This window comes from Labeo rohita, chromosome 5 (assembly GCF_022985175.1).
Source record: "Labeo rohita strain BAU-BD-2019 chromosome 5, IGBB_LRoh.1.0, whole genome shotgun sequence".
Classification (NCBI taxonomy): domain Eukaryota; kingdom Metazoa; phylum Chordata; class Actinopteri; order Cypriniformes; family Cyprinidae; genus Labeo; species Labeo rohita.
In genome coordinates this window covers 27324847-27349632 of record NC_066873.1, presented here as the reverse complement: position 1 = coordinate 27349632, position 24786 = coordinate 27324847, and the positions used below count along the sequence as shown (strand labels likewise).

General features: G+C 35.2%; 1 protein-coding gene across 8 annotated transcripts; it reads left to right on the top strand.

Moving 5' to 3' along the window:
• On the top strand, nt 1-22759 carry slc25a25b (solute carrier family 25 member 25b). 8 transcript variants are annotated; one of them, XM_051110374.1, is made up of 11 exons: nt 1-841; nt 11929-12055; nt 13536-13623; nt 14028-14063; nt 14538-14649; nt 15326-15484; nt 17235-17387; nt 17661-17768; nt 18066-18233; nt 19166-19316; nt 19419-22759. In XM_051110374.1, exons 1-11 carry the CDS (start codon nt 503-505, stop codon nt 19601-19603), a joined length of 1626 nt encoding a protein of 541 aa, XP_050966331.1. In that variant the 5' UTR covers nt 1-502; the 3' UTR covers nt 19604-22759. The 8 variants fall into 8 exon arrangements, with proteins under 8 accessions (XP_050966331.1, XP_050966330.1, XP_050966334.1 ...); XM_051110373.1 differs by having other exon boundaries at nt 19416-22759; XM_051110378.1 differs by lacking the exon at nt 1-841 and adding an exon at nt 5548-7047 and having other exon boundaries at nt 19416-22759.
• Nucleotides 22760-24786: the final 2027 nt, after the last annotated feature.

Sequence of the window (24786 nt, the reverse complement as noted above, 5' to 3'; positions counted from 1 at the left end):
ATCCCGCCCGCCCTACCGGCATTCTCGTTGCATCAGCTGTCATTCAGACCGCCAATTCAAACCGGATTACTATTGGGAAATTCACAAACTCAAGGATATATATCCGGAGCGAGATTCAGATGGATGTGTATGTCGGAATACGCCGTTTTGCCAGCGCTTTTTGACATACTAGAACCCGGAGTACCGGTGGGACATCCTTCCAGCTCATCACTATGACCCGGAGCTCTGCATGCCGCTATAGGGAGTGAATGAGCGATCAATTTTGAACCTCACTCCAAAACATATCACACCGATTGTTGAAGTAAAGAGGGTCAGAAGAAACAGATAACTCATTAGACGTATTCGGAAGCTTATCTCAATGCACATCTGTCACACATCTTGACTGAAACGGGCGCCGCTCCGATCGCGTGACCGGCTGGCACACGCTTCCAGTACGCGCACGCAGACGGACTTCACTTTAAATTGCTAACGTACACCAGCCACTAGTCTGGAGTTAAGTGACATGCATCAGCGGGGATCGTTCGTCTCTCCGTTGCTCAGTGGTGTTTTCTGCCAGTGCCGCTCGGAGGAGTATCAGGGCTCGGACCCCGGAGGCGGTGGTGGTGGTGGCCGGACTCTGGGCTCCACACTGGCCGCCGCAACAGCACTCTCCGAGCACCGCCATGATGAGTCCTGCGACTCCCCGCATCACTGCCCGGTGTGCGGCGGACCCGAGCAAGAGCATCGGCTCAAAGTGCTCTTCCAGATCCTGGATGTCAACAGAGACGGAGGCATCTGTGTAAACGACCTTACCATCGGACTGAAAAAGCTGGGCGTCCATCGCACTGAACATGAACTCAAGGTGAGTTACTTTATCTCCACTTTATCCAATAAGATTGAATTATCTTACTATATGGGGTGTTTGTAACGGGATTACAGGTCAGATCACACTGAATGCCACACCTTTTGTTGATCAATCACTATTTATTAAACATCAGAACTTCTAGACTATTGGCTTCTTTCTTTTTTACAGCTCTCGTGTGGGGTTACTCACTAAACCGGCTGATTTGAGTGACATTTGCTTAACACTGTGCCACAAAGGACATCTGTGCCTTTCCTTTCTCTGTACTGTGTGAAGAGGAGTGCTCTTTTTTCCTAGAGAGGATTACAGTTGTTTTCAGTGTGTTTGATGTGGACATATGGCAAAAAAGAACTTCATTGTTGGGTGAACACTGGCATTGCTTACATTGCATGATAGGAACTGGATTTTCTGTAGCATTTTCTATTTTAAGGCAGGTGTGTGGGTTTCCGTCCACCCAAAATATACATTTGATGAGCCAAATTGAGTTTAATTTCAGTCAGGAAGAAGTTGTTTATGTATGGTAATCTTTATTTAGCCATATATCTTTATATATACACTACCAGTCAAAAGTTTTTGAACAGTACGTCTCTTCTGCTCACCAAGCCTGCATTTATTTGATCCAACATACAGCAAAAGCAGAAATATGGTGAAATATTTTTACTATTTAAAATAACTGCTTTCTATTTGAATATATTTTAAAATGTAATTTATTCCTGTGATCAAAGCTACATTTTCAGCATCATTACTTCAGTCAAGAGTGTCACATGATCCTTCAGAAATCATTCTAACATGCTGATTTGCTTTTCAAAAAGCATTTATTATTATCAACATTTAAAACAGTTGGGTACATTTTTTTTTCATGATTCGTTGATGAGTAGAAAGATCCAAAGATCAGCATTTATCTGAAATAAAAAACTTTTGTGACATTATACACTATACAACTCAAAAGCTTAGAGTCAGTACAATGTTTCTTTGGGGGGTAAGAAATTATCGAAAATAATACTTTTATTTAGCTAGGATGCTGTAAATTGATCAAAAGTGATGTGATAAAGACATTTATAAAGTTACAAAAGATTTCTATTTCAGATAAATGCTGTTTTTCTGAACTTTCAGTTCATCAAAAAAAAAAAAAATACTCTGTTTTCAACCTGACAGTAATAATAAATGTTTTTAGAGCAGCAAATCAGAATATTAGAATGATTTCTGAAGGATCATGTGACTGGAGTAATGATGCTAAAAATTCAACTTTTTGATTAGAAATCACAGGAATAAATAACATTTTAAAACATATTCAAATAGAAAACAGTTATTTTAAATAGTAAAAATATTTCAACATGTAAAATGTTTTTTTGCTGTACTTTAGATCAAATAAATGCAGGCTTGGTGAGCAGAAGAGACGACTTTAAAAACATTTAAAATCTTACTGTTCAAAAACTTTTGACTGGTAGTGTATGTATGTTTTTAACAGCTATAAGTGAAATATAGAAACATACACATTAAAGTTGTTATATATTACGTATATTTTAGTTCTTATTTCTCGGTAGGTTTTCTTTGCCTCAGATATGCTACGCATTACAGAGGATGCCCATAAGCAGTAATGATGTTGTTTTCTAATTCAGTGTAATTTTCCCTATTATGTTTATTGGATATGAATCTAGACCAGAATGTAACTACCAATGAAGAAGGAAATGGGTAACTAGATAGGAGTCTCTTGAGAACAAACAGAGCAATATCATTAATAAGCACAAACAAGAATTTGCTGTTGGGAAATTCACAGTGCGGTAAGAATATACAGAACCTGCTGTAATCTGTTAAAACGGAATAGAAATCTGGGGAATGTGAAAGAGGACAGAAAATGTTTCACTTTTAGTTCTTCAGGGAATACAGTAAGATATACAACTACTTATAATATCAATTAGCCTGAGCTAATTATTGGAAAAGGAGTATCCTGCATATCAGGGAATGATCACCTGGAATGTGGGCTGCGTCTGTAGGCGAGTCATGAGACCTTCTGTCATTTATGATTTACCACCTAGCATTCTTTTTTCCCTCCCCCATCTCTCTCTCTCTCTCTGTGATGGGGGAAGGCGGGAGGTTTTATCTTTTACAGGTAACATAATGTAATACTTTCAAAACTTTAACTGAGCGGAAGCTTCAGAGATGGTTTACTCATTGGCTTATAATGAGGACAGACGTGTTCTGCATACCACACTACAGATCGTTTTATCTCTGGCTGTGTTTTACAAGCTTTCGACTAGGTTTCCTTAAGGTCACACATTTTTTTTTTTGGGATAGCGGCAGTCTTAGACAAAAGCCTGCAGTATTTTGTGCATCAAGAATTCTTTTGTTTGACAGCTAACAAAAGCATGTCAAACAAAAACGAAAGTTCCTCTATAGTGGACTAGCTGAGATTTGTTGGCACTGCCTAAATAGGGCAGTAACTGTGCTATTACATTTATGAAGGTCAAAAGAGTTTACTGCTTAATTCACAACCTCTCACCGTGATGAATGACATCTGATGCTTCAATGATGGAGGGCAAAAATAACTTAATGGCACTTTAATAATCAAGGGTGGATTGCACTTGTGGATGCTTGAACTTGATTTGCACGCTGGGTTTGCAAATGCAGTGAAAAAAAAAATAAATGCAAATGCAGTGCTAGCCTGGAGTGCAGGACCTGCTTGGAGATTTTCTATTCAAAAACACTATTACGTAAGAAGCTACAGGTCTTTGTATGTTGTGTGAATGAGAGTGTGCAGAAAGGTTTTTAATTATAAGAGTTCTTAAATAGATTATTGAAGCAGCTATCGTAGCCCAGTAGATGTTTATGCTTTTCTTTTGATGACTGTGTGCAACTTAGCTAGCTTTCCCTTAACCTAACATCCAGTTAACTTCACTGGTTGAGAGTTTATAGTACTCTAACCAATCGACTTCATTGGGTTGCAGACTGTGTATGAAGCTTATCACACAGTAACTGCTTAGAATTCAAGCAGAATTACGTCAATCCTGCCACATATAGAGCTATCCAATTCCTCCCACATCAGAAAATTATTCCCTCAGTGGCTCATTACATTAGTCTGCTAAAAACCCTGCCAATATTGAACTAGCAGGGTCTCTATTTTTTTTTTTTTACTTCTGTTTAGATATGTACATGCATGTCCCTCCTTTTGTTTTTTCTTTCTTTTTCTTAGATGTATTTTTGGTTTATATTTTAAATTAAATGCAGTAATAGCAAGCAGTCGGAGCCTTTATTGTGTTCAAAGGGATGGGTGAATAATTTAGGATCTCTCTATCGTCACATATTAATTAGTTTGGGAGTACAAGGGCCCCCTGGAGAACAGGGGGAACCACTACTCTGATTGGGTAAGTTATTTATTTATTTTTACCAGTGACGTGTACGTTTAAAGGCACCTGAACCTAATTTTATACTGTATGTTAGAGGTCGTTCAAAGATGAAAAGTAAATTCACTGATTTGTTGAGAGGACATGAGGTTATATCCTTTAAAAGTATTATGTGCTTTTTTCTGTTTTATTGTGTTTGTTGCTTTGTCCAATTTTGACAAACATATGTAAACATTACATTAGAATCTACAAAATGTGAATTATTTTACCAAAATAAGAGGTATCATACAAAATGCATGTTATTTTTTATTTAGTACTGACCTGAATAGATGATATTTTACATAAAAGATGTTTACATGTAGAGAAAATAATAGTTGAATTTATAAAAATGACCCCGTTCATACACTTAATTCTTAATACTGTGTTCTCACCTGAATGATGCAGCTGTTTTTTTTTTGTTTTTTTTTTGTTTAATGATAGTTGTTCATGAGTTCCTTGTTTGCCCTAAAAAGTTAAACTGCTGTTCTTCAGAAAAATCCTTTAGGTCCCACAAATTCTTTGTTTTTTTTTGTTTTTCAGCATTTTTGTGTATTTTAACACTTTCAAACAATGGCTGTATGATTTTGAGATTCATCTTTTCACACTGAGGACAACTGAGGGACTCATATGCAAATATTACAGAAGGTTCAAACACTCACTGATCCCTCAGAAGGAAACACAATGCATTAAGAGCCAGGGGGTGGTGAAAACTTTTAAATTTGAAGATCAGGGTAAATTTAACTTATTTTGTCTTGTGGGGAACGTGTAAGTATTTTCGGTAGCTTCTAAAGGGCAATACTAAATGAAAAAAATATGATATTTAGGCAAAAAAAGAAACATCTCCATTCTGTTAAAAAGTTTACACCCCGGCTCTTAATGCATTGTTTCCTTCTGAAGCATCATTGAGGGTTTGAACCTTCTGTAATAGTTGCATGTGAGTCCCTCAGTTGTGAAAAGGTGCATCTCAAAATCATACAATCATTGTTGGAAAGGGTTCAAACACACAAAAATGCTGAAAAACCAAATAATTTCTGGGACCTGAAGGACTTTTCTGAACAGCAGGCAGTTTAACTGTTCAGGACAAAGGGACTCATGAACAACTATCACAAAAAAAAACAGCTGTGGATCATTCAGGTAACGACACAGTATTAAGAATCAACTGTATGTAAACACGTGAACAGTGTAAATTCAGCTATTGTTTTCTCTTGTGGATTATATGTAAATGTATTTTATGTGAAATATCTTACTCAGGTCAGTACTAAATAAAAAATAACATGCATTTTGTATGATCCCTCTTATTTGGGTAAAATAATTCACATTTTGATTCTGCAAGGTGTATATGTGAACTTTTGACTTCAACTGTATTTATAATCACATACATGGATACCATTTGTATCCCAGTGTAATTTGTAAAAAGCATAGATTTCTGATATCAGCATATTGATCTGTGAAATAAATTGTGGTGCAGCTGCAGTTCAGTCTGATCAATAGAAAATGATTGTGCGCTAATGAACTGCATTGAAATCTTTTCATTTACAAGTAAAATACGGCGGTATTATGATGTAAAAAATGAACATGTCCTGCTGTGCATACCCTGATGCATTTCCAAAGAAGGAGTGTAACCACAGCAAGCTGATGAATGAATGAATGAATAGGGTAGATTTGTATAGGCGAGCATTGCAGCGTTAGAAATGCATGGAATCACCCTGGAGGCGTTACCAGGGAGATCCTGATGATGCCAGTAGGTTTTAAAAAAGCAGAGGGCAGAAAAAAACAGTCAGCAGAATTTCCTCATTGCTGGATGAGTAAGAGATCACTCCATGAGATGGCTGCATTATATACTCTCATTGGTTGCCTGTGCATTGTCAGACAGGGGCAGCCAGTGTGGAGAGCTCTGATTGGCTGAGGCACAGCTGCAGTGAGGTTGCAGCTTTTTTCACTGCATCACTTTTTGCCGGCTGTATGATGCAGGCAACCTGCAGCAGCTTGTAGGTGCCAAGAAATACTAGCGCTTAAAACATGGAATCGCTTTTAAAGTTAGATTCTTTGTGAGAATTTGAGCTTCTTTCAGTTAAGTTGGGGTTTTTTTTCATGTTTTTAGCTACTGTGCAGTGTGTCATAGTTGTGGAGTGATGTCACTTAAAGATTGAATTGTGAGTGCTTTTTCTTCGTCTTTTTCTGCGTTTTTTCGCTCAGCAAAGAACATATTTGAGGAAAATGTCCTGGACAATTTGTTTTGGAAAGATACTGTAAGTTTGCAAAGCTTTTGAGTCGGCGGGTTAATTGGGACTGGTCATTCACTGCATTTTAAAGTTTTGACTTGATCACCGGGTTACTGTGGAAACGCTGTTGGATATGCCAGTAAGCTTTGGAAATTGTGTGGCAGTGTCCTCATCTGCCCTCATCCTCCTGGCATCACATATGACTGCCTGAGCACTTTCTCTCTATATTCGCATAAAACATCTTAAATCCAAAGCTCTTGAAGACCAAGACAAAAACTCATACACCACAGGTGCATGTTGTGATTGACTAAGTTCACAAACTTGGAGTCAAGTACACAAACAGGCTTGGAGCATCTTCATGAAGATGCTCAAGGAACTTTGGTCATCCCTGTCCCAGTGGTTTCTGGGAGCAACAGCGTGCAAACATGATACCGCGGGACCACCGGATGGACTTGAGGAACGAAACTTAGAAAATGCTGCAAAACAAGAAGGTCGAAGGGAAGCAGGTACACAAGCAGATTCAGTTGGACAAGAAAAGAGCACAGTATCACCAAAGAAAACTACAGTGCTGATTATGGTGGCGCCTCCTAAGGATCTTCAGCAGGTATTGCAGAGAGAATTGCTACATCAAACAGAAACATTGGTTGAAAGTCTTTAAACTTGCTTATGCATTGATATTTGCACTTTTGGTTTCTGAGAGGAATATGATAACAACTGAACTTCTACATGTTATTTTCTATTAGGATTCTTGATCTGTTTTTTTCAGCTTAGAGCTTGCATAACTGAGCTATGAGTGATATTTTGCATTGCCTCGTTTGAGTGAAGTGCAAATACTTATTTTCAAAATTGGCTTCATGTCATGTGATAAAGGTGTCTGAAAAAATAGGTAAATTTTAATGAAATAATTTGCACATGATCTGAACTCAGAAATTATTCAAATTAAATTACTTGAGTCAATATGGGAGTTCAAAAGGAGCTGGAAAAGTTCTGAAATCTTATTTGTTTGTGTTTTTATTATATACTCTCAAAGAAAAAATACTAAAGTTGTCACTGGGGCTGTATCATTTCAAAAGGTATACTTTTGTACTTTATTTACCTCTAAAGGTTGAATATAGGTACCTTAAAGGTACATACTTATGAAAGCCCATTTCTGCCACTGAATAAAAAATAAAAGGTTATTGCAGCTTTTTCGTCTCATAATTCTGACTTTTTTTCAGAATTGCATGATATAAACTCAGTTACAAGTTATAAAGTCAGAATTGCGTGATATAAATTCGCAATTGCGAGATATAAGATCAAAATTGTGAGATATAAACTCGAAATTGCAAGTTATGAAATCCAATTTAGAGGGGAAAAAATCAGAGTTTATATGTCACAATTCTGACTTAACTCGCAATTGTGAGAAAAAAGTCATACTTTATAATTCGCAATTGTGAGTTTACATCACATAGTTCTGACTTCAAAAATGTCAGAATTGTGAGTTTGTATCATGCAATTTTGAAAAAAAAAGTCAGAATTGTATGCAATTGCAAGGAAAAACAGCAATTGCTGTTGCAACAGCAAACAGACCCTTCGCAAACAGTTTGATTGACAGATGATCTGACCAATCATAACACTGAATCTGCCATTCTATTCGACAAACCAGACAGAAGAGATTAACTTTGGCGGACTTAAACTTGAAAAATTGTCTGTATTGATGTCTCTCCGCGGTTGAAATAAAATACGTTCTGATGTTCATTCATGTTTTTATTTTGTGTGTGTGTGTTTTAAGTAAAGAAGAAAAAATGATCGGTTCACGTGTCATTGATCTAATAAGGTAATACAGTGCACTGTCACAACACATTAAAGAGACACAAAATAGTATTTATTGTTTGAATTTCTTAGAAAATTACAACATTTGTTGTCAGCTTCCTCTTTGCTGCACAATATATTTTTTACTGCATTAGACCATGATGTGTAGTTGAGGGCGGCATTGTTGTTGGACATTGCAACAGTAGAAAGGAGGGCGGGTTTTGGTGAAGGGTCAATTTTTTTTTTTTTTTTTTTTTTTTTTTTTTTTTTTTTTTTCTTCAATGGCAGAAACGGGCTTCTATACATGTTGCAACCTAAATGGTACACATTAGTACTTTTTTAAAAGGTACCATCCCAATGGCAGCTTTTGTACCTTTTTTCTGAGAGTATAATTATATTAAAGGAACAGACAAACAGCAGAGAGTCAGCAATTAATTGGTGTGAATTTTTTTCAGACTACAGCAAGTTAGAAATGTCCCACGCATGTGAATGTTGCTTTCTCCTCCCCCAGATTGTTGCTTCACATTTTTAGTGGGTTGCAGTCTTCACTGCTCTTGAAATATCATTATAGTATAGTCAGGCCCCAACCTGGTCAGACTCATTAGGGGAAGATCACATGCTAGTGACAGGATTAGAGCCCATTACATTGTGAATGATCAGATTCAGTTAACTGTTATCTCTAGGGACCAACAAGATTATCACATGCTGAGCTGTATAACTTCTTGTTTCATGTTTTATCAAGACCACCAATTTCACTAATTAGTTGTTTTAAATTAACCCTTTGCTAAGCCCTAGGTTACTGTTGCTAGATTTTTATGAATGGCACAATTTTAGCTGAAATTTGTTATGTTATGGGGGCTGAAATTAAGTGCGATTTATCTTTTTATTTAAAGTCGAATAAGATCCCGTCTGTTTTCCTTATTTTAGTTAGATGAATATTCCAGAATTCTACAGTTGCATGGCTGTCAGTCTGTAAGACTGATACACCGGTAAGCCTTGTAAGAAGGTGACGCTGTATATAACGTGAGCCAATTAGATTGCAGTGTTCAGTACAGGCCTCGAAATGGGAGGGATTTATATGTCCCCTAATCCCATGTGACAGAAATACCGGCATTATAGTCCTGATGGCTTCAAGAACAGACTAGAGCTGTGTACATATCTATTTTCTTACATTACCTTTAAGTTTTTAGCTTTATTGATTTATTTAATTTTTTTTAGCTAAACATGTTTTGTTTATGTCTTTACGTGCCTGTCAGTGTCTCAGAACGGGTAGAATTCGAGTATTTTGAGTCTAATAGTTTACCGGCGCAGCTGAAATCTCTTTTCAAGTTAAGTTTATTTCTTCCATCACAAGAATTCGATTCATACAGGAAATGGCGAAAGGTATGTCATCGATATTATTACATTACAAAATAATGATTGTGTAGCATGTTCTGTTTTGTATTTTCAGTATTTACTTTGAATTTTAGTTTGTTTTAGTAATTTTGCTATGTGCTTTTGCTTTTTTTTATTTCCATATAGCTTTAATGAATTTTAAAGATTTATATTTGGTGTTTTTGCCTTTTATTGGGATAGGACAGCATTGTAGACAGAAAGGAAAGTGGGAGAGGGAAAGGGGGGAATCGGGAAAGGTCCACGAGCCGGGACTCGAACTCAGGACTCCCAAAGTGCAACGGCACTATATGTTGGCACGCTGACTTTAATTAATTTTTATTTCAATTTTAATTTTAGTAATTTTAGTACTTCATCTTAAATATATTTATTTCAGTCGCCAAGCATACATTTCTAATTTTCTAATACATTTATTTAATTTTAGCTTTATTTCAGTTACTGATAATGATTTTTAATATGATTTTTAAAAGTTTTAGATCATTTTAGTTAACAATAACAACACTGGTCTCAAAAGTAGTCTGTGAGTTTGGAAAGGAACACCTGTGTGGTTTTAGATGGTCAAAAAGTTCTTGTGTCCCAAGAGCTTTGTGTTCTGCCCATTCATGTCAAGACTCGATTTGTAATGGGATGAATCAATTTAATCCAGATTATTTGACTTCCGTGTTTGAACTGCCTTCAGAATCCCTTCCTGTATCTTTTAGGCTGATGATACGCGGGGCAACTTTTTGAGCAGTTTTGCCAGGCAACTTTTTTTGAGAAATGTTGCTTGGGCACTTTTCCATTGAGAATGGGTAACAAATTTCTACCTGGATACTTTAGATCAGTCGTGGGCCCTGTGTCTCACCTGGTTGCCTGTTGACGGCAACATTGCCCAAAGTTGCTCTGCAACATTGCTCAAGAAGTTTCCCCGTGTATCATCAGCCTTGCACAGTTCGAGCTTACTTTGACTGTTATGCCTAAATGACTTGGACATGAAGTGACTTTTATGCAGAAAATGCCAATGAGTAGTAAATGTAAACTAAAACAACTTTAATATTTATAGCATAAAACATAATAGTCAGATTGCAAGTATTTCTTTCTGTTTCTCTTCAGATTCCCCATTTGTTGCATTTGAGAATGACTGCATTGTCAAATATGTGACCTTCAGAAGTTTAATCTTCTCAGCTCCAAAAACTTGTTTCCATTTTCATGACCCACTTTTCTGCAGTTGAGTCATTCTTGCATCCGGATTAAGCGTGAGAAGACGACAGCTATCTTTAACCTGCTTTATACTTGCAGGACTATTTGAGACAGGCTGGAAGCCTGTGATCTTGACAGTCTTGACAGAAAGGTCGCACATTGGACTATCAGACATGATGCTGAACTCTGAAGAGTTTATCAATTCTGAATGGCTTCTGATTACATGTAATCAAAGCGATTTCTGTTGAATGATAATAAATGGATTCTGTGTTATTGTTGATATAAATCCATAGTAACTATTTTTATATTGTATATATATAAAAATACTTAATAAATGTGACTTAATTTTTGCTTTGTTAAAAGTACTTTTTGTTATCTTGGTGGTAGATTTAATGAGCACGGAGGCCTTAAAAAGTTTTATTTGTGGATTATATGATCTTGTGACTGGGTTTTGAGCTTTTGTAGTTAATGTAAAAGTGAATTTTACTTTGTTCAGACTCTTCTACACTGTTTTACTAAGGTATCATTATGCACAAGTCCATAATCTCATAATGAGAAGTAACACAAAAACAAACGATCTGACTCAGTGATCTAATTTTCAGTGGCTCGTTACGAAATGCTGATGTCACTGGGTGGGGTGTTCATTTTTTTGCTTTTGGTTGAAAAAGTTCAGTAGTAGACAGACCAGTAATTTTGTCACCCCATGAGGTACACACACTGTCAGAGCAGCATCAGCCAGGGATCACGCTACGGGCCCTGATTTGCTATTAAAACTGAAAACGCATTCACTTTTGTTTCTGTCCTTCCAGAACACTTCAGGTTAATGATTAATTCATCTTCTCCATCCCTTTCCATTAGCTTCAATTATATGCTGCTCAATGGTTCAGACAGCTTGTGTCCTAAAGGTCAAACGTTGTCAGGATGAGCCTCATAAAGCTAATGCTCATGAGAATGTTTAGCATGGACCTTTCAATACTCTCTTTGACAAACAAAGGCCATATGTCTGTCCCTAGTGGCCCATTAGCTCAACACCCTGAACAGCACCAGCTCACTGACCTCTAAAATGACCTAGCTGGATTTTTCATGAGGTTTTGATGTTGATTCCAGCGTGTATGTGTTTCAGAAAATCGTCAAGGCTGGAGACAAAGACTTGGATGGTCAGTTGGACTTTGAGGAGTTTGTGCACTACCTGAGGGACCATGAGAAGAAACTGAGGCTGGTCTTCAAGAGCCTTGACAAAAAGAATGATGGTAAGAATGTTAGTGTTTTGGTGAACTATAATGAGCGTTGTCTTAAATTATAAATGTTTTTGTTGCAAAACAAGCTAATATACAGAAAGACATGCTTGTATTATGCAGCATCAGTACTTTTGCAAACAATAGATTGCATAGGCAGTGCGCTCAAGCGTTTAGATCGGAGGTTATGAACCTTTTTGACTACAGGACCACCCAATGATTCAAAGTCCCCGTTGTGACTTGTCCAGTTGTTCGTGATTTACTGGAAGATATTTTAAAGTTTGACATACATATAATATATATATAATATACTGTTCAAAAGTTTGGGATCAGTAAGATTTTTTGTTTTTTAAAAAAGTTTCTCACGCTCATCAAGTCTGCATTATTCTATCAAAAATACAGTGGAAAAAACATACTTTTAATATACAAAATATAATTTATTTCTGTAATGCAAAGCTGAATTTTCAGCATCATTACTCCAGTCTTTAGTGTCACATGATCATTCAGAAATCATTCAAATATGCAAATATGATTTATTATTATTGATGGAAACAGTTGTGCTGCTTAACCTTTGAAACTTTTTTAGGATTCTTTAATGAATAAAAAGTTAAAAAGAAAGCTATTATTAAAAATAGAAATCTTTTCTAATAATAAAAGTCTTTACTATCACTTTTTATCATTTTAACACATCCTTTTTGAATAAAAGTAAAAGTTAAAAAAAACTTTTGAATAGGTAATGTATGTAATTACAAAAAGATTTCTGTTTTAAATAAAGGGTGGTATTTATTTATTTATTCTAACTTTTTTATTCATCTAAAAATCCTGAAAAAGTATCACAGGTTCCAAAAATAATTCAAATAAATATTTGGCATCACAACTGTTTTTAACATTTGTAATAAATTGTCATATTAGAATAATTTCTGCAGGATCATGTGACACTGAAGAAAGAAATTATACTGAAAATTCAGCTAATTTATTCACAGGAATAAATTATATTTTAAAGTATATTAAAATAGAAGACTGTTATTTTTAAATTGTAATAATATTTCACAATATTATTGTTTTGTATGTTCAGTCAAATAAATGCAGCCATGATGAGCAAAAGAGAAAAATTACAAAACATATTAATCACAAACTTTTGTACAGCGATGCATAATATTTTTTTTTTTATTTAAATGACTTTTCCACTTTTCAGAATCAGTTTTTTTATATTCATATATATATATATATATATATATATATATATATATATATATATATATATATATATATATATATATATATATTCCTCATATATTCAGTACTTTTTCCAAGGCAGTCCTGGTTCTTCACAGAAAAAGAGAAGTAGTTGAGGGGATGAATTACAATAAGAAATATCTTTTTTTCCCTTATTATAAATAATTTAAAGTCATATCCAAGCCACCTTGTAAGTTTACTGAGACCCCCCTGGTTGAGATCACTTTGTTAAAATCAGCTTTTTATTTTAAATCTGCAGGCCGCATAGATTCACAGGAGATCATGCAGTCACTAAGAGACCTCGGGGTTCATATATCTGAGGAACAGGCTGAAAAGATCCTCAAGAGGTAATTTCTTTTATTGATTGTATCTGTCCAACCCCCTTCATTCTCTGTAGTCTTTTATTCCCAGCAAATATTTCAGACCTGACTTGATCTGTATAGAGTTGGGCTGACTGGGAACCCTCGCCTAAAAACAGCACGTGTTATACAGCACGTCTCCTGTTTCTGACTTTCCAGCATGTTTCTTTAACCAGTCAGTACCAGTTTTTTGGAGCTCCTAAAAAAAACCCATAATCCCATGTACAAATTACTCACAGCACAAACAATAATAAAGTTATTTTTTCTTTTCCGTCTGTGTGTACAGTATGTGTGTAAATGTCTTTGGTCGTACGCTTTCCGTTTCTGTTTCTTTATCACTCTCTCCTTCTTGTGATCCCACCCCCACTCTCTCTCTCTGCTCATCTTATCAGAATAAGGAGGGGTCATATATGTGCCCCTATAATGTAGTAAGTAGCGCTCTTCTCCCTGCATGTTTGCCTTGCTCTGTTCGCATTTCATCTGTGCTGTTTTCATTTTGCATTTTTGAGGTAAAAATTTTCTCTCTCTCAGAAGCTATTTTGTCTCATGCGGGTAATGCTTTGGAAAAATATTAGGTACACTAAAGATAGAACTCTTAGAAAAAAAAAGCTTTCTTAAAATATTTAAAGAAGAATTCTAAATGTGAATGTTAAAATAGATCTGAAACCAGGGATATTTTTGCATGTGATTAATTTTTGTTTTCTAGCTGCTTGACTGTAAATCATTGATTTTGGTAGAAGTTTTGCAAGCAGTTTCTTATGTAAGTGTATACGTTTTAGAAAATGTAAGCTGTTTTTTTTTTTTGTTTTTTTTTTTTCAAATAAGTGGCTGCGACCCAGAGCCAAAATTGTTCCTGGCATATTATTTAGTTTTGTTCTTGTTTTGTCTTTTAATTTGAACAGTATGGATAAAAACGGTACGATGACGATTGACTGGAATGAATGGAGAGATTATCATCTGCTTCATCCTGCTGACAACATTCCTGAAATCATCCTCTACTGGAAACACTCTACGGTAAAACAAAACCGCACCGTCCTGTCGTGTGCCTTACAGTTCAAAGTTTCCAGCTTTGCTTTAAGCGCTAACTTTCTCTCAATGAGGAGGTTATGGTGCTTTTTATAGTCTCTTCATTCTGTGTAAATTGCCTTTACTTGCATCACCGACATTGACCAAACATCTCATTTAAGCTCACTTAGTTAAATTTGTTTTGTCACACTTGAAATACTCCTCAATGGGACAAAAGGGGGTCACTGTGATCCAGTCTGATCCTGTTAAACAGATCAGCAGTGTTCTGACGTCACTGACTTGACCTTTTTGACCGAGGAGAGGTAGATGTGTCTACCTCAAGGATTAACACTGTACCAAGGTCAACAGATAACTGAATAATTATTTACACTTATATTACAGAAAGGGTAAGTTGATCCAGTTATTTCTGGCATTGTGTTATCATAATTACAGTTTCAGTTTTTTATTGATCAAAAAAATTACCCACCCCAAACCAATGAAGATCAATTGTATTTCATATTAAAATGGAATGATATAAAAAGGACTGGACTAAATTTATAATCGTATGCATTTTTTATGTCTGTTTGCTTACAGAAGGATTTTTCTACTACTAATGATAGGTCCATTTGTTATGTTCTTTTGTGCATGTTATCTTACTCCACTTGATGTCATTTCCTCTGTGCAGATATTTGATGTAGGGGAAAGCATGATTGTCCCTGATGAGTTTACGGCAGAGGAGAAGAAAACAGGGATGTGGTGGCGACACCTGGTAGCAGGAGGTGGAGCAGGTGCAGTGTCCCGAACCTGTACCGCACCACTGGATCGCCTTAAGGTTCTAATGCAGGTATGAGACCCACTGGCACCATATGTATAGAACTTATTTTTTTATTTTTTTAAATGTATTATATTAGGGTTAACATATACAATGCCATTTAAAAGTTTGGGATTAGTATGATTTTTAATGTTGTTGTTTTTTTGTTTTGTTTTTTTAAGAAGTTTCTTATGGTCATCAAGGCTGCATTTATTTGATCAAAAATTCAGAAAAAAACAGTAATATTGTGAAATATTATTTCAATGTAAAATAACTGTTTTGTATGTAAATGTATTTTAAAATGTAATTTATTACTGTAATGCAAAGCTTAATTTTCATCATCATACTCTAGTCTTCCGTGTCACATGATCCTTTAAAAATCATTCTAATATGCTGATTTATTATCAATATTGAAACAGTTTTGCTGCTTAATATAACCTGTGATATTTTTTCAGGATTCTTTAAGAAATTAAAAGTTAAAAAGAACAGCATTTATTTAAAATAAAAATCTTTTGTAACAATATAAACTACCTTTTAAAAGTGTGTGATCAGTAATTTTTTTATTTTTATTTTTTAAAGAAATTAGTAATTTTATTCACCAAGGATGTGTTGATAAGTTGATAAAAAGTGATAGCAAAGACCTCTATTGTTAGAAATAATTTCTACTTGAATAAATGCTTTCTTTTTAACTTTTTATTCATCAAAGAATCTTGAAAAAATAATCACAGGTTCCAAAAATATATATTAAGCAGCAGAACTGCTTCAAACATTAATAATATAAGTAGTAAATCAGCATATTAGAATGATCATGTGACACTGATGACTGGAGTTATAGCTGATGAAAATTCAGCTTTGCGTCACAGAAATAAATTGTATTTTAAAATATATTAAAATAAAAAACAAAACAAAACATTATTTTAAACTGAAATAATGTTTCACAATATTAATTATTAATATTACAATATTAATTACAATATTAATATTAATAGTATAAGTAAAAATCTTACTGATCCCAAACTTTTGAACAGCATTGTGTTAATTTGGATTTACTTTATACATGTATATTTTATACTTATTAAGATTTATATTATTTTGTATGTAAAATATTATTACAGATTAAAATCTTCATTTTAAACAAAATAAACATTCCATTTGAATATTTAAAATGTAATTTACTGTGATGGCAAAGCTCAATTTTCAGCAGTCATTACTCCAGTGTCACATGATTCTTCAGAAGTCATTTTAATATGCTAATTTGGTGCTCAAAAACATTTCTTATCTTTATCAACGTTACATAATGTAACTTTTTTGTAACATAAAAGTCTAAACTGACACTTTTGATCAATTTATTGTGTCCTCACCACAGCATATGTTTTGTGAGAACCATCTAGGCTTGTGAGCTAAAATTCTAAGTTGAAACCCCAGTTGGGGTTGTACACTGTACGTGAACTAAAGTGTTAGTGAAATCCCATGTCACCAGTGTGCTGTTTATGAAGGGTACAGTCTGCTACTGTAGTAAGTGTACTGTAGAATCACTATAGTACATGATGTTCTGCTCTTTGGATGAGTGCCTCGGTGGATGAACATGCACATTACGCCTTAGTGAGGCCAGTTTTAGTTTGGTTTGGTGGATTTTAAAGTTGAATTCATTAGACTATAAAGGACATTGAAGTTTAGCTACCCTTAAAGCTTACCTTACCTGAAGTAACCTTGCATCAAAATGCTTAAATGAAACAATGTACATGCAAATTCAGACGTTTAACCACTGGAATGGTGTTGGCAGGTTCATGCGTCACGCAGCAACACCATGGGCATCGCCGGAGGATTCGCCCAAATGATCCGTGAGGGAGGACTTCGGTCGCTGTGGCGAGGAAACGGCATGAACGTTTTGAAGATTGCACCTGAGTCCGCTATCAAGTTCATGGCGTATGAGCAGGTAGCTTGTTGTAATCTTTTGGCAATTATTGGATAGATGTTACAAAATGATGAACTTATAAAATACTGAATATTTAAAATGATATGGTCTTAATACTGTATATTTACCAAGCTGTTAAACAAACCGTTGCTTTTCTTATATGCTCTGTGGATCATCTTCCATCAAATAAACGTTTTTTCAGTAAACATTATACCATTATGTGGCTTAAAACCTTTGGACATAACCTTACTGTTTTATCTGTGACCTCTAACGCTCATTTGCCTTGTTCTTCAGATTAAGCGACTGATTGGCAGTAATCAGGAGACGTTGGGGATCCTGGAGAGGCTGGTGGCTGGGTCTCTAGCAGGAGCTATTGCTCAGAGCAGCATCTACCCCATGGAGGTAAGAACATAAACCATCATTAAGAAAAAAGAGCAATGCTTTGAGAAAACAAAAGCTTTCTGTTCTGTCATTTCAATAATAATTATTAAACATAAGCTATAACTAGATCTCCCATGCATTCTTTATATCATGTTCTGTAATGTACAATTTAAAAAATGATGTTTCCATAGTATTTAATTACTAACTGCCATCTCAGAAACTGAAACCTAATGAAGTTAATGATGACTTTCTGTACCAAACAAAGCATTGCTTTGTTTAGATCTCTTGGAGCTTAAACAAAGCTTTTGTGTGTTTAAGGTTTTAAAAACTCGTCTTGCCCTGGGAAGGACGGGTCAGTACTCTGGTATCGTGGACTGTGCTAAACATATATTTAAGAAGGAGGGACTGACAGCCTTCTATAAAGGTTATATTCCCAATATGCTGGGAATCATCCCTTACGCAGGAATAGACCTGGCTGTTTATGAGGTACGTTTTACACAGTTAAACAATAGGAATATATATTTGTCAGGCAGAATCAAAATAACAACAAAAAGTAATAATAATTGACCAAATGACTAAAATTACAACTGAAAAAAAAAAATGCTAATTCAAAATATTATTCAGTTCTATAATGGTCTATAAATAACACTGGGCTACATCCTTTGTTTATTTATCTATTTATTAATTTTTGTTTTAGTTTTCTACCTCCTTAAAGGGATAGTTCACCCCAAAATGAAAATTCTGTCACTAATTACTCACCCTCATGTAGTTCCAAAACCGTAAGACCTTCGTTCATCTTCAGAACACAATTTAAGATATTTTTGATTAAATACTAGAGCTTTCTGACCCTGCATAGAGAGCAATGCAACTACCACCTTCAAGGCCCAGAAAGGTAGTTAAAGACATCATTAAAATAGTCCCTGTGACATCAGTGGTTCAACTGTAATGTTTTGAAGCCAAGAGAATAGAAAAAAACTAAAAAAAATTACATGAAAACAAAAATAATAACTTGAGGGTGAGTAATTAATGACAGAATTTTAGGTGATTTATCCTTTTAATGTTTTGTTGTGTGTTTTTGTTATTGTTGTTGTTATAAAAAATAAAATTGTGTTATGTAGTAATTATTTTATGATTAATTTATATGTGACACTGGACCACAAAACCAGTCATAAGGGTCAATTTTATATATATATATACACATTATCTGAAAGCTGAATAAATAAGCTTTGCATTGATGTATGGATTGTTATCCTAATGAATTTTGAATTATCGAAAAATGTATAATTTTGACTTGCCACAAATATACCTGAGTGACTTATGACTGGTTTTGTGGTCCAGAGTCACACTGTAAATATTATTATATTACTATATTATAATTACTATAATGTTACTTGTATCTCTCTTATTTTATTGTGTAGACATTAAAAAACTCATGGCTGCAGAGGTTTGCTACGGACAGTGCTGATCCGGGTGTGTTTGTGCTGCTAGCTTGCGGTACAATGTCTAGTACTTGTGGACAGCTAGCAAGCTACCCGTTAGCCTTAGTGAGGACACGAATGCAGGCTCAAGGTAAGTCTTTAGACTCTCAAGTACATAATTAGAAGGCTTCCTGCTTGAAGTTTTGAATGTCTAATTGATTCGCATATGGTTTAATTTTGCTTCATTTAGCAGCAGCTCAGGAAGGCAGTCCTCAGATGACCATGACAGGTCTCTTCAGACACATTGTACGGACAGAGGGCGCTATTGGACTCTATAGAGGCTTGGCACCCAACTTCATGAAAGTCATTCCTGCTGTTAGCATCAGCTACGTGGTGTATGAAAACCTAAAGATCACCCTTGGCGTCCAGTCCCGGTGAGGGGAACCAGAAGACTGTTCAAATCCCTAATGGCTTTTGTTTTTCCTCTCAACTTTTCTTTTGGATTACTGAAAGCGTTCGTCCAAGATGGCAAGTTTGCACTCGAGGAGCAGCGTAGCAGCAGTCGGCCAAGAAAGAGCTTGCATGAGGGGGAAGACAAAATCTTTGCGTCAGAGAGGTTTGACTTTATTCAGAAGAATAACTGGATTATATGAGACCAGGGACACGTATAAAAAAACTTTAAAGATCAATACCTCTGCATAAAATACAATCCTTAGCTGTAAGTAAAATGTGAGCATCTCAAAATTGGATCCAAACACTCCATTATTCCACCCCTGAGGTTATGGGGTTGCGTTTGCTATATTTTAGTGGGGACCAAGAATATGCAAGACGTTTTGATAAACTACTTTATGGAAAAGAAAGGCCAAACACCTGATGGATTCAAAGAGCCAGATTTACTATATAAATCTGCATTTAAGTATATGCACATTTCCTCAATAACACAGCATCCATTATTATTCATTTAAACTGCACAACTGGAATTTAACCCGCTAAAGGCTTTGGTAGATACCATGCTAATAATCCTGGTGTAGTCCCTTCAGATCATTGAATCATCATTTCCACTGGATGGCGTTGTTCAGTAATAGAGCTGACAGGGCCAGTTTGTTGTGAGATTACCCACATCTGTGCATTTCACTCACATAATTTATTGCTTAACTAATATTATACAGTTTATTCCCTTGTATTATTATATTAATTGACATGCCAGTTTTCACATCTTAAAAGGGATAGAGTGTAACAAGGGAGTTATTTGAAATATGTCTTATTCTTCGAATGGTCCCAATTTTGTTGTCTGAGGACTTTGCATTGTTAATTTATTATTTTTTTTTAATGTTGTATATTTATTTAATTTTGATTGAAGGTTTCCATAAAAACAAGACTCTAAAAATTGAAACACTATATATGTGCACACACTCCCCATGGTGACTGGCAGCTAATCAAGCGTTATGTAAAAAGTGTTTTAACACTTCGGGTCACTTTGTGAATAAATCCACATGTGGATCAAATCTAAAATGACCTGGGTTTGTGGTAGCACCAGTTTAAATATAGTGGGTTGAGTTCTGTGTGTCGATAGACACTGTCTGGTCTTAAAGGGATAGCTCACCCAAAAATGAAAGTTTTCATTTATTACTGACCCTCATGTTGTTTCAAACCTGTAAGACCTTCGTTCATCTTCAGAACACAAATTAGAAATTTTTGATGAAACCTGAACCTGCATAGACACCAATGCAACTACGACATTCAAGGCCCAGAAAGGTAGTAAGGACATGGATAAAATAGTCCGTTCAGCCGTAATTTTATAAAGCTACAAAAATACTGTTTGTGCACAAAGAAAGTCATTATTTTAGTTTTCTTTGCACACAAAAAGTATTCTTGTAGCTTCATAACATTATGGTTGAACCAGTGTCTGTGGAGGATCAAAAAGCTCTCTGATTTCATCAGAAATGTCTTAATTTGTGTTTTCAAGATGAACGGTCTTACAGGTTTGGAACAAAGTGAGAGTGAGTAATTAATGACAGAATTTTCATTTTTAAGTGAACTGTCTCTGTAAGTTGAAGAAAGCAATGCTACAAATTGATTTGTTTTGACATTCAAACAAATCCTGTTCACTCAATGATACATTTTCTGCATGACTGCAGTGTAAATACAGTTACCAGTATTATTTTGCAAGGATTTCAAACATATAACACTCTGATTTAAACTCACTCTAGTCGAGGATCATATTTAAGCACTTTATTTTAATAAAAATAAACCAGACTTGAATTTTTAGGAGTATTTACAATGGAATGATAGTATTCCGTAATTGTAGTGGTTGCGATTTATGTAAATATTTTTTTTCAGCATTTATGTTTTGTGTTTGCATCAGGTTGAGGGGCAAAAAGGAAACACTAAAAAGGCACAGTATAGGTTAGGAACTCTTACAAAAAAAAATCTAGTTGCTCTACTCTGCAGCAGTAGCCAAGTATCTTCTATATTGCATATGACATATTTCAGGATCGGCACCCTGATGTTCATTTTGACTGACACGGAAAAAGAAGTTGCCCTTACAACTATTGCATGTGAAGTTCTAAAACCCACCAGTTCAATGGGTTGTTGCCCTTTGTAATTCCACAAGACCATAGTGTTAATATAGTTGCCTTATTTATAAATAAAATAAAGCTGCTTTTAGACTATTTGGGGGAAATGTAGGGAGATGGCGTTAATGTCAGACTGAAATATTTTTCTAATGATTCGATTCTCAGGGGAATTCTTGTGCAGATGAGACTCCTGAGACTCTTCTCCATTAGGATCTGGAACAGATATCTGCATGTTTGTGAGTTTGTGCAAGCCTAGGATCAGTTTGCCTTTCTCAAGCCTCATTATTAAAAAGAAAAATGACAGCAAATACCCTTCTGTGTCCCAATGGTGGTTGAACTGAACTCAGTTGTGGCCCGAATCCCTTTGGATCAATTCAGTCTTTGTAATGCATGTATGTGTGTCTTGTCTGAATATGCACAAATTGCACTGTAGAGTCTTTACAGGGCTTTAAAAGCTGTATTGCCTGCCTCATAATGGATGCAGCTTGTGTTTTTTTGTTTGTTTTGCATTTTGCACCTTTTTTTTTCACTGTTTCTCACAGGAGGAATCTCTTTTGGACTCCTTTGGACTTGTGAGCTCAACCCATTTGTGTGGTTGCCCTGAGACTAAAGGCTTTAGATTTGTGTGTGTTTGTGGCGTTCAACACAATCAAGGAATGCCGCCCTTCAAGACTGCCTGTAATCTATTGCCTTACTGTTCAGCTGTTTGGTAGTGAGTGTAAATGCACCACGTTCGCTACATGTATATCAATATGTACTGTCGCTGGGGTCCCCCGAGTATCATAAACATACACGCTAATGAAATATCCAAATATTTGTACTGCAAAACATATCTAGATGTGATGACACATCGGTGAAGGTTTAGTAGATGGCGACATGTGCAAATCAATGTTTACTGGACAAAAAAGGAAATGCAAACTACGTCCTCTAGAATGCAGAAATTGAATGTAGAGCAAAAAAATATTTATGTTTGTAAAATAACTGTTAAATAAAGTTATTCTTGATTATGTTCATGGAAGTTGGGTGTGTAGTGTTTTTTTTTTTTATCCTAGGTCACAAATATTTACCTACTTAAAATATGTTTTGGTCATGTAACTTTACTTGAGTTGTTTTTGTTTTTTTCTCATTTTTGGAAGAAGTTCTGTTACCAAAATCTCATGTCTCTTTTAAAAAGCATGTTTAAAGAAAAAAAAAAAACATGTCAACTAATTCCTGTTTCCCCTCAAGAAAGTGTTTATTTTAAAGAAATGATTGATTACATGTTCAAATCATTGGTATTTATGACTAAAAAATGAATATATATGCACAAACAAAGAAATATGCAAAGCCATTTTAAGCCACGTTCCGTTTAAAGGAATTAGATTCATAGGCTTTTCAGTAGAATGTAAACTGTAAAACATTGCTTTCATGGGATTTTTGATTAGGTTACTCGTTACATTTTAGTAGGTTGACTGGTCGTTTGTACTTGAATACATTTTTAAACTAACGCTCTATTTAAAAATAAACATATTTTAAAAAGTTCAATCAAATCTCTGCATCATGCACTGTTCAGTTTATCCAATATAACTAATTTTTTAATAATCTTGAAGCTGTTTATCCCTGATTACTATATTGTGGCGTACTATGGAAGCCCGTTTCTGCCACTGAATAAAAAATAAAAAAAATAATTGCGACTTTTTATCTCACAATTCTTACTTTTTCTCACAGTTTATAGTTTACATCTCACAGTACTGACTTTTTTTTTTCTCAGAAATGTGAGATATAAATTCGCAATTGCAAATTATAAAATCTGAATTGAGTTTATCTGTTTCTGTTTTTCTGAGAATTGCGAGTTTATATCTTGCAATTCTGAGAAAAAAAAAGTCAGAATTGTGAAATACGAACTTGCATTTGCAAGAAAAAAGTTTATTTCTTGCAATTGTGAGTTTATGTCATGCAATTCCAAGAAAAAAAAGTCAGAGGGTTTGCACTGACGTCATGATTTGGTCAGTTACCCGGATGTGCGGCCTTACTGGCGATACTCAGATGTGAACAACAGGATGGATTGCACGCAATATACAAGCAGTATTAAGATATTAGCCTAATATTTCACCTACCTGACCTGAAATGTTAAGTAACAAACACGAATGTTGTCAAGGTTCTTGGCCTGGAAATCCTGGTTCAGATTGTCGGACCATAAATGCCTTTTGTTTCTCGGACAGTTTTTTGCACTTTTTTCCTTGATTTGTTATAACTTTTGGCAGTCTATAGTACTCCAAATGTTTTTCCGGGTGTATCAGGGTGTGAAAAATAGATGCAGAAATATTATTTATAAATCGTATAAACATGGGCGGCGCTAAAGAGGGGCTAGCAGCTAGGGCTGTTCGATTCCAAAAATTTTGGAATCGTGTCCGATTCCGAATGCTGGTTCTAGAATCGATTCCTCACTGTTGTTTTCGATTCTTTTTTTGTTTTGTTTTTTTGTGGAGGAACCTAATTTCGCCATGCCTGTAGGATATAAATGTATTAGAAAGTAGCCTTATCATAATATGAAGCTTTATTTTTTTAAAAATTCTGATATATTTCTGTATTTAAATTGTAATTTTGTCTGCATTGTACTTGAAATTAGTCAGTCCACAGCGCAGTTCAGCTGAATGATGTGTACTTCAGCGGCATGCTTTGCGCAAAATGAATCAGCTGTACACTGAAACAAAATAACTAGAACAAGCTCGGCCACTGATTTGTGCTCTCCGTGTTTTCTTTCAGAATTAGCATTGGCTGATAGAAAGGTTAAAAATATTATTTTATTTAAGATGGAAATAGAATCAAGACCCTCATTTTCTATTCTGTCGTGCAGCGCTCAAAACTGTGGACAATATAAGGCCGTTCCATCGTAAAATAACTTCTGAATCGTTTTGAACTGGTTCATTAAAACAATCTATCCGAAAGAACCTTTTCGTGGAAACGAATCAGATTTCTAATCACTATTAGCGAGCAAGGCTGCATCCTCAAACTCAAACGAGCTCAGTGCCGACTCTTTTAATTCAGTTTATTTTTGTGAATCGA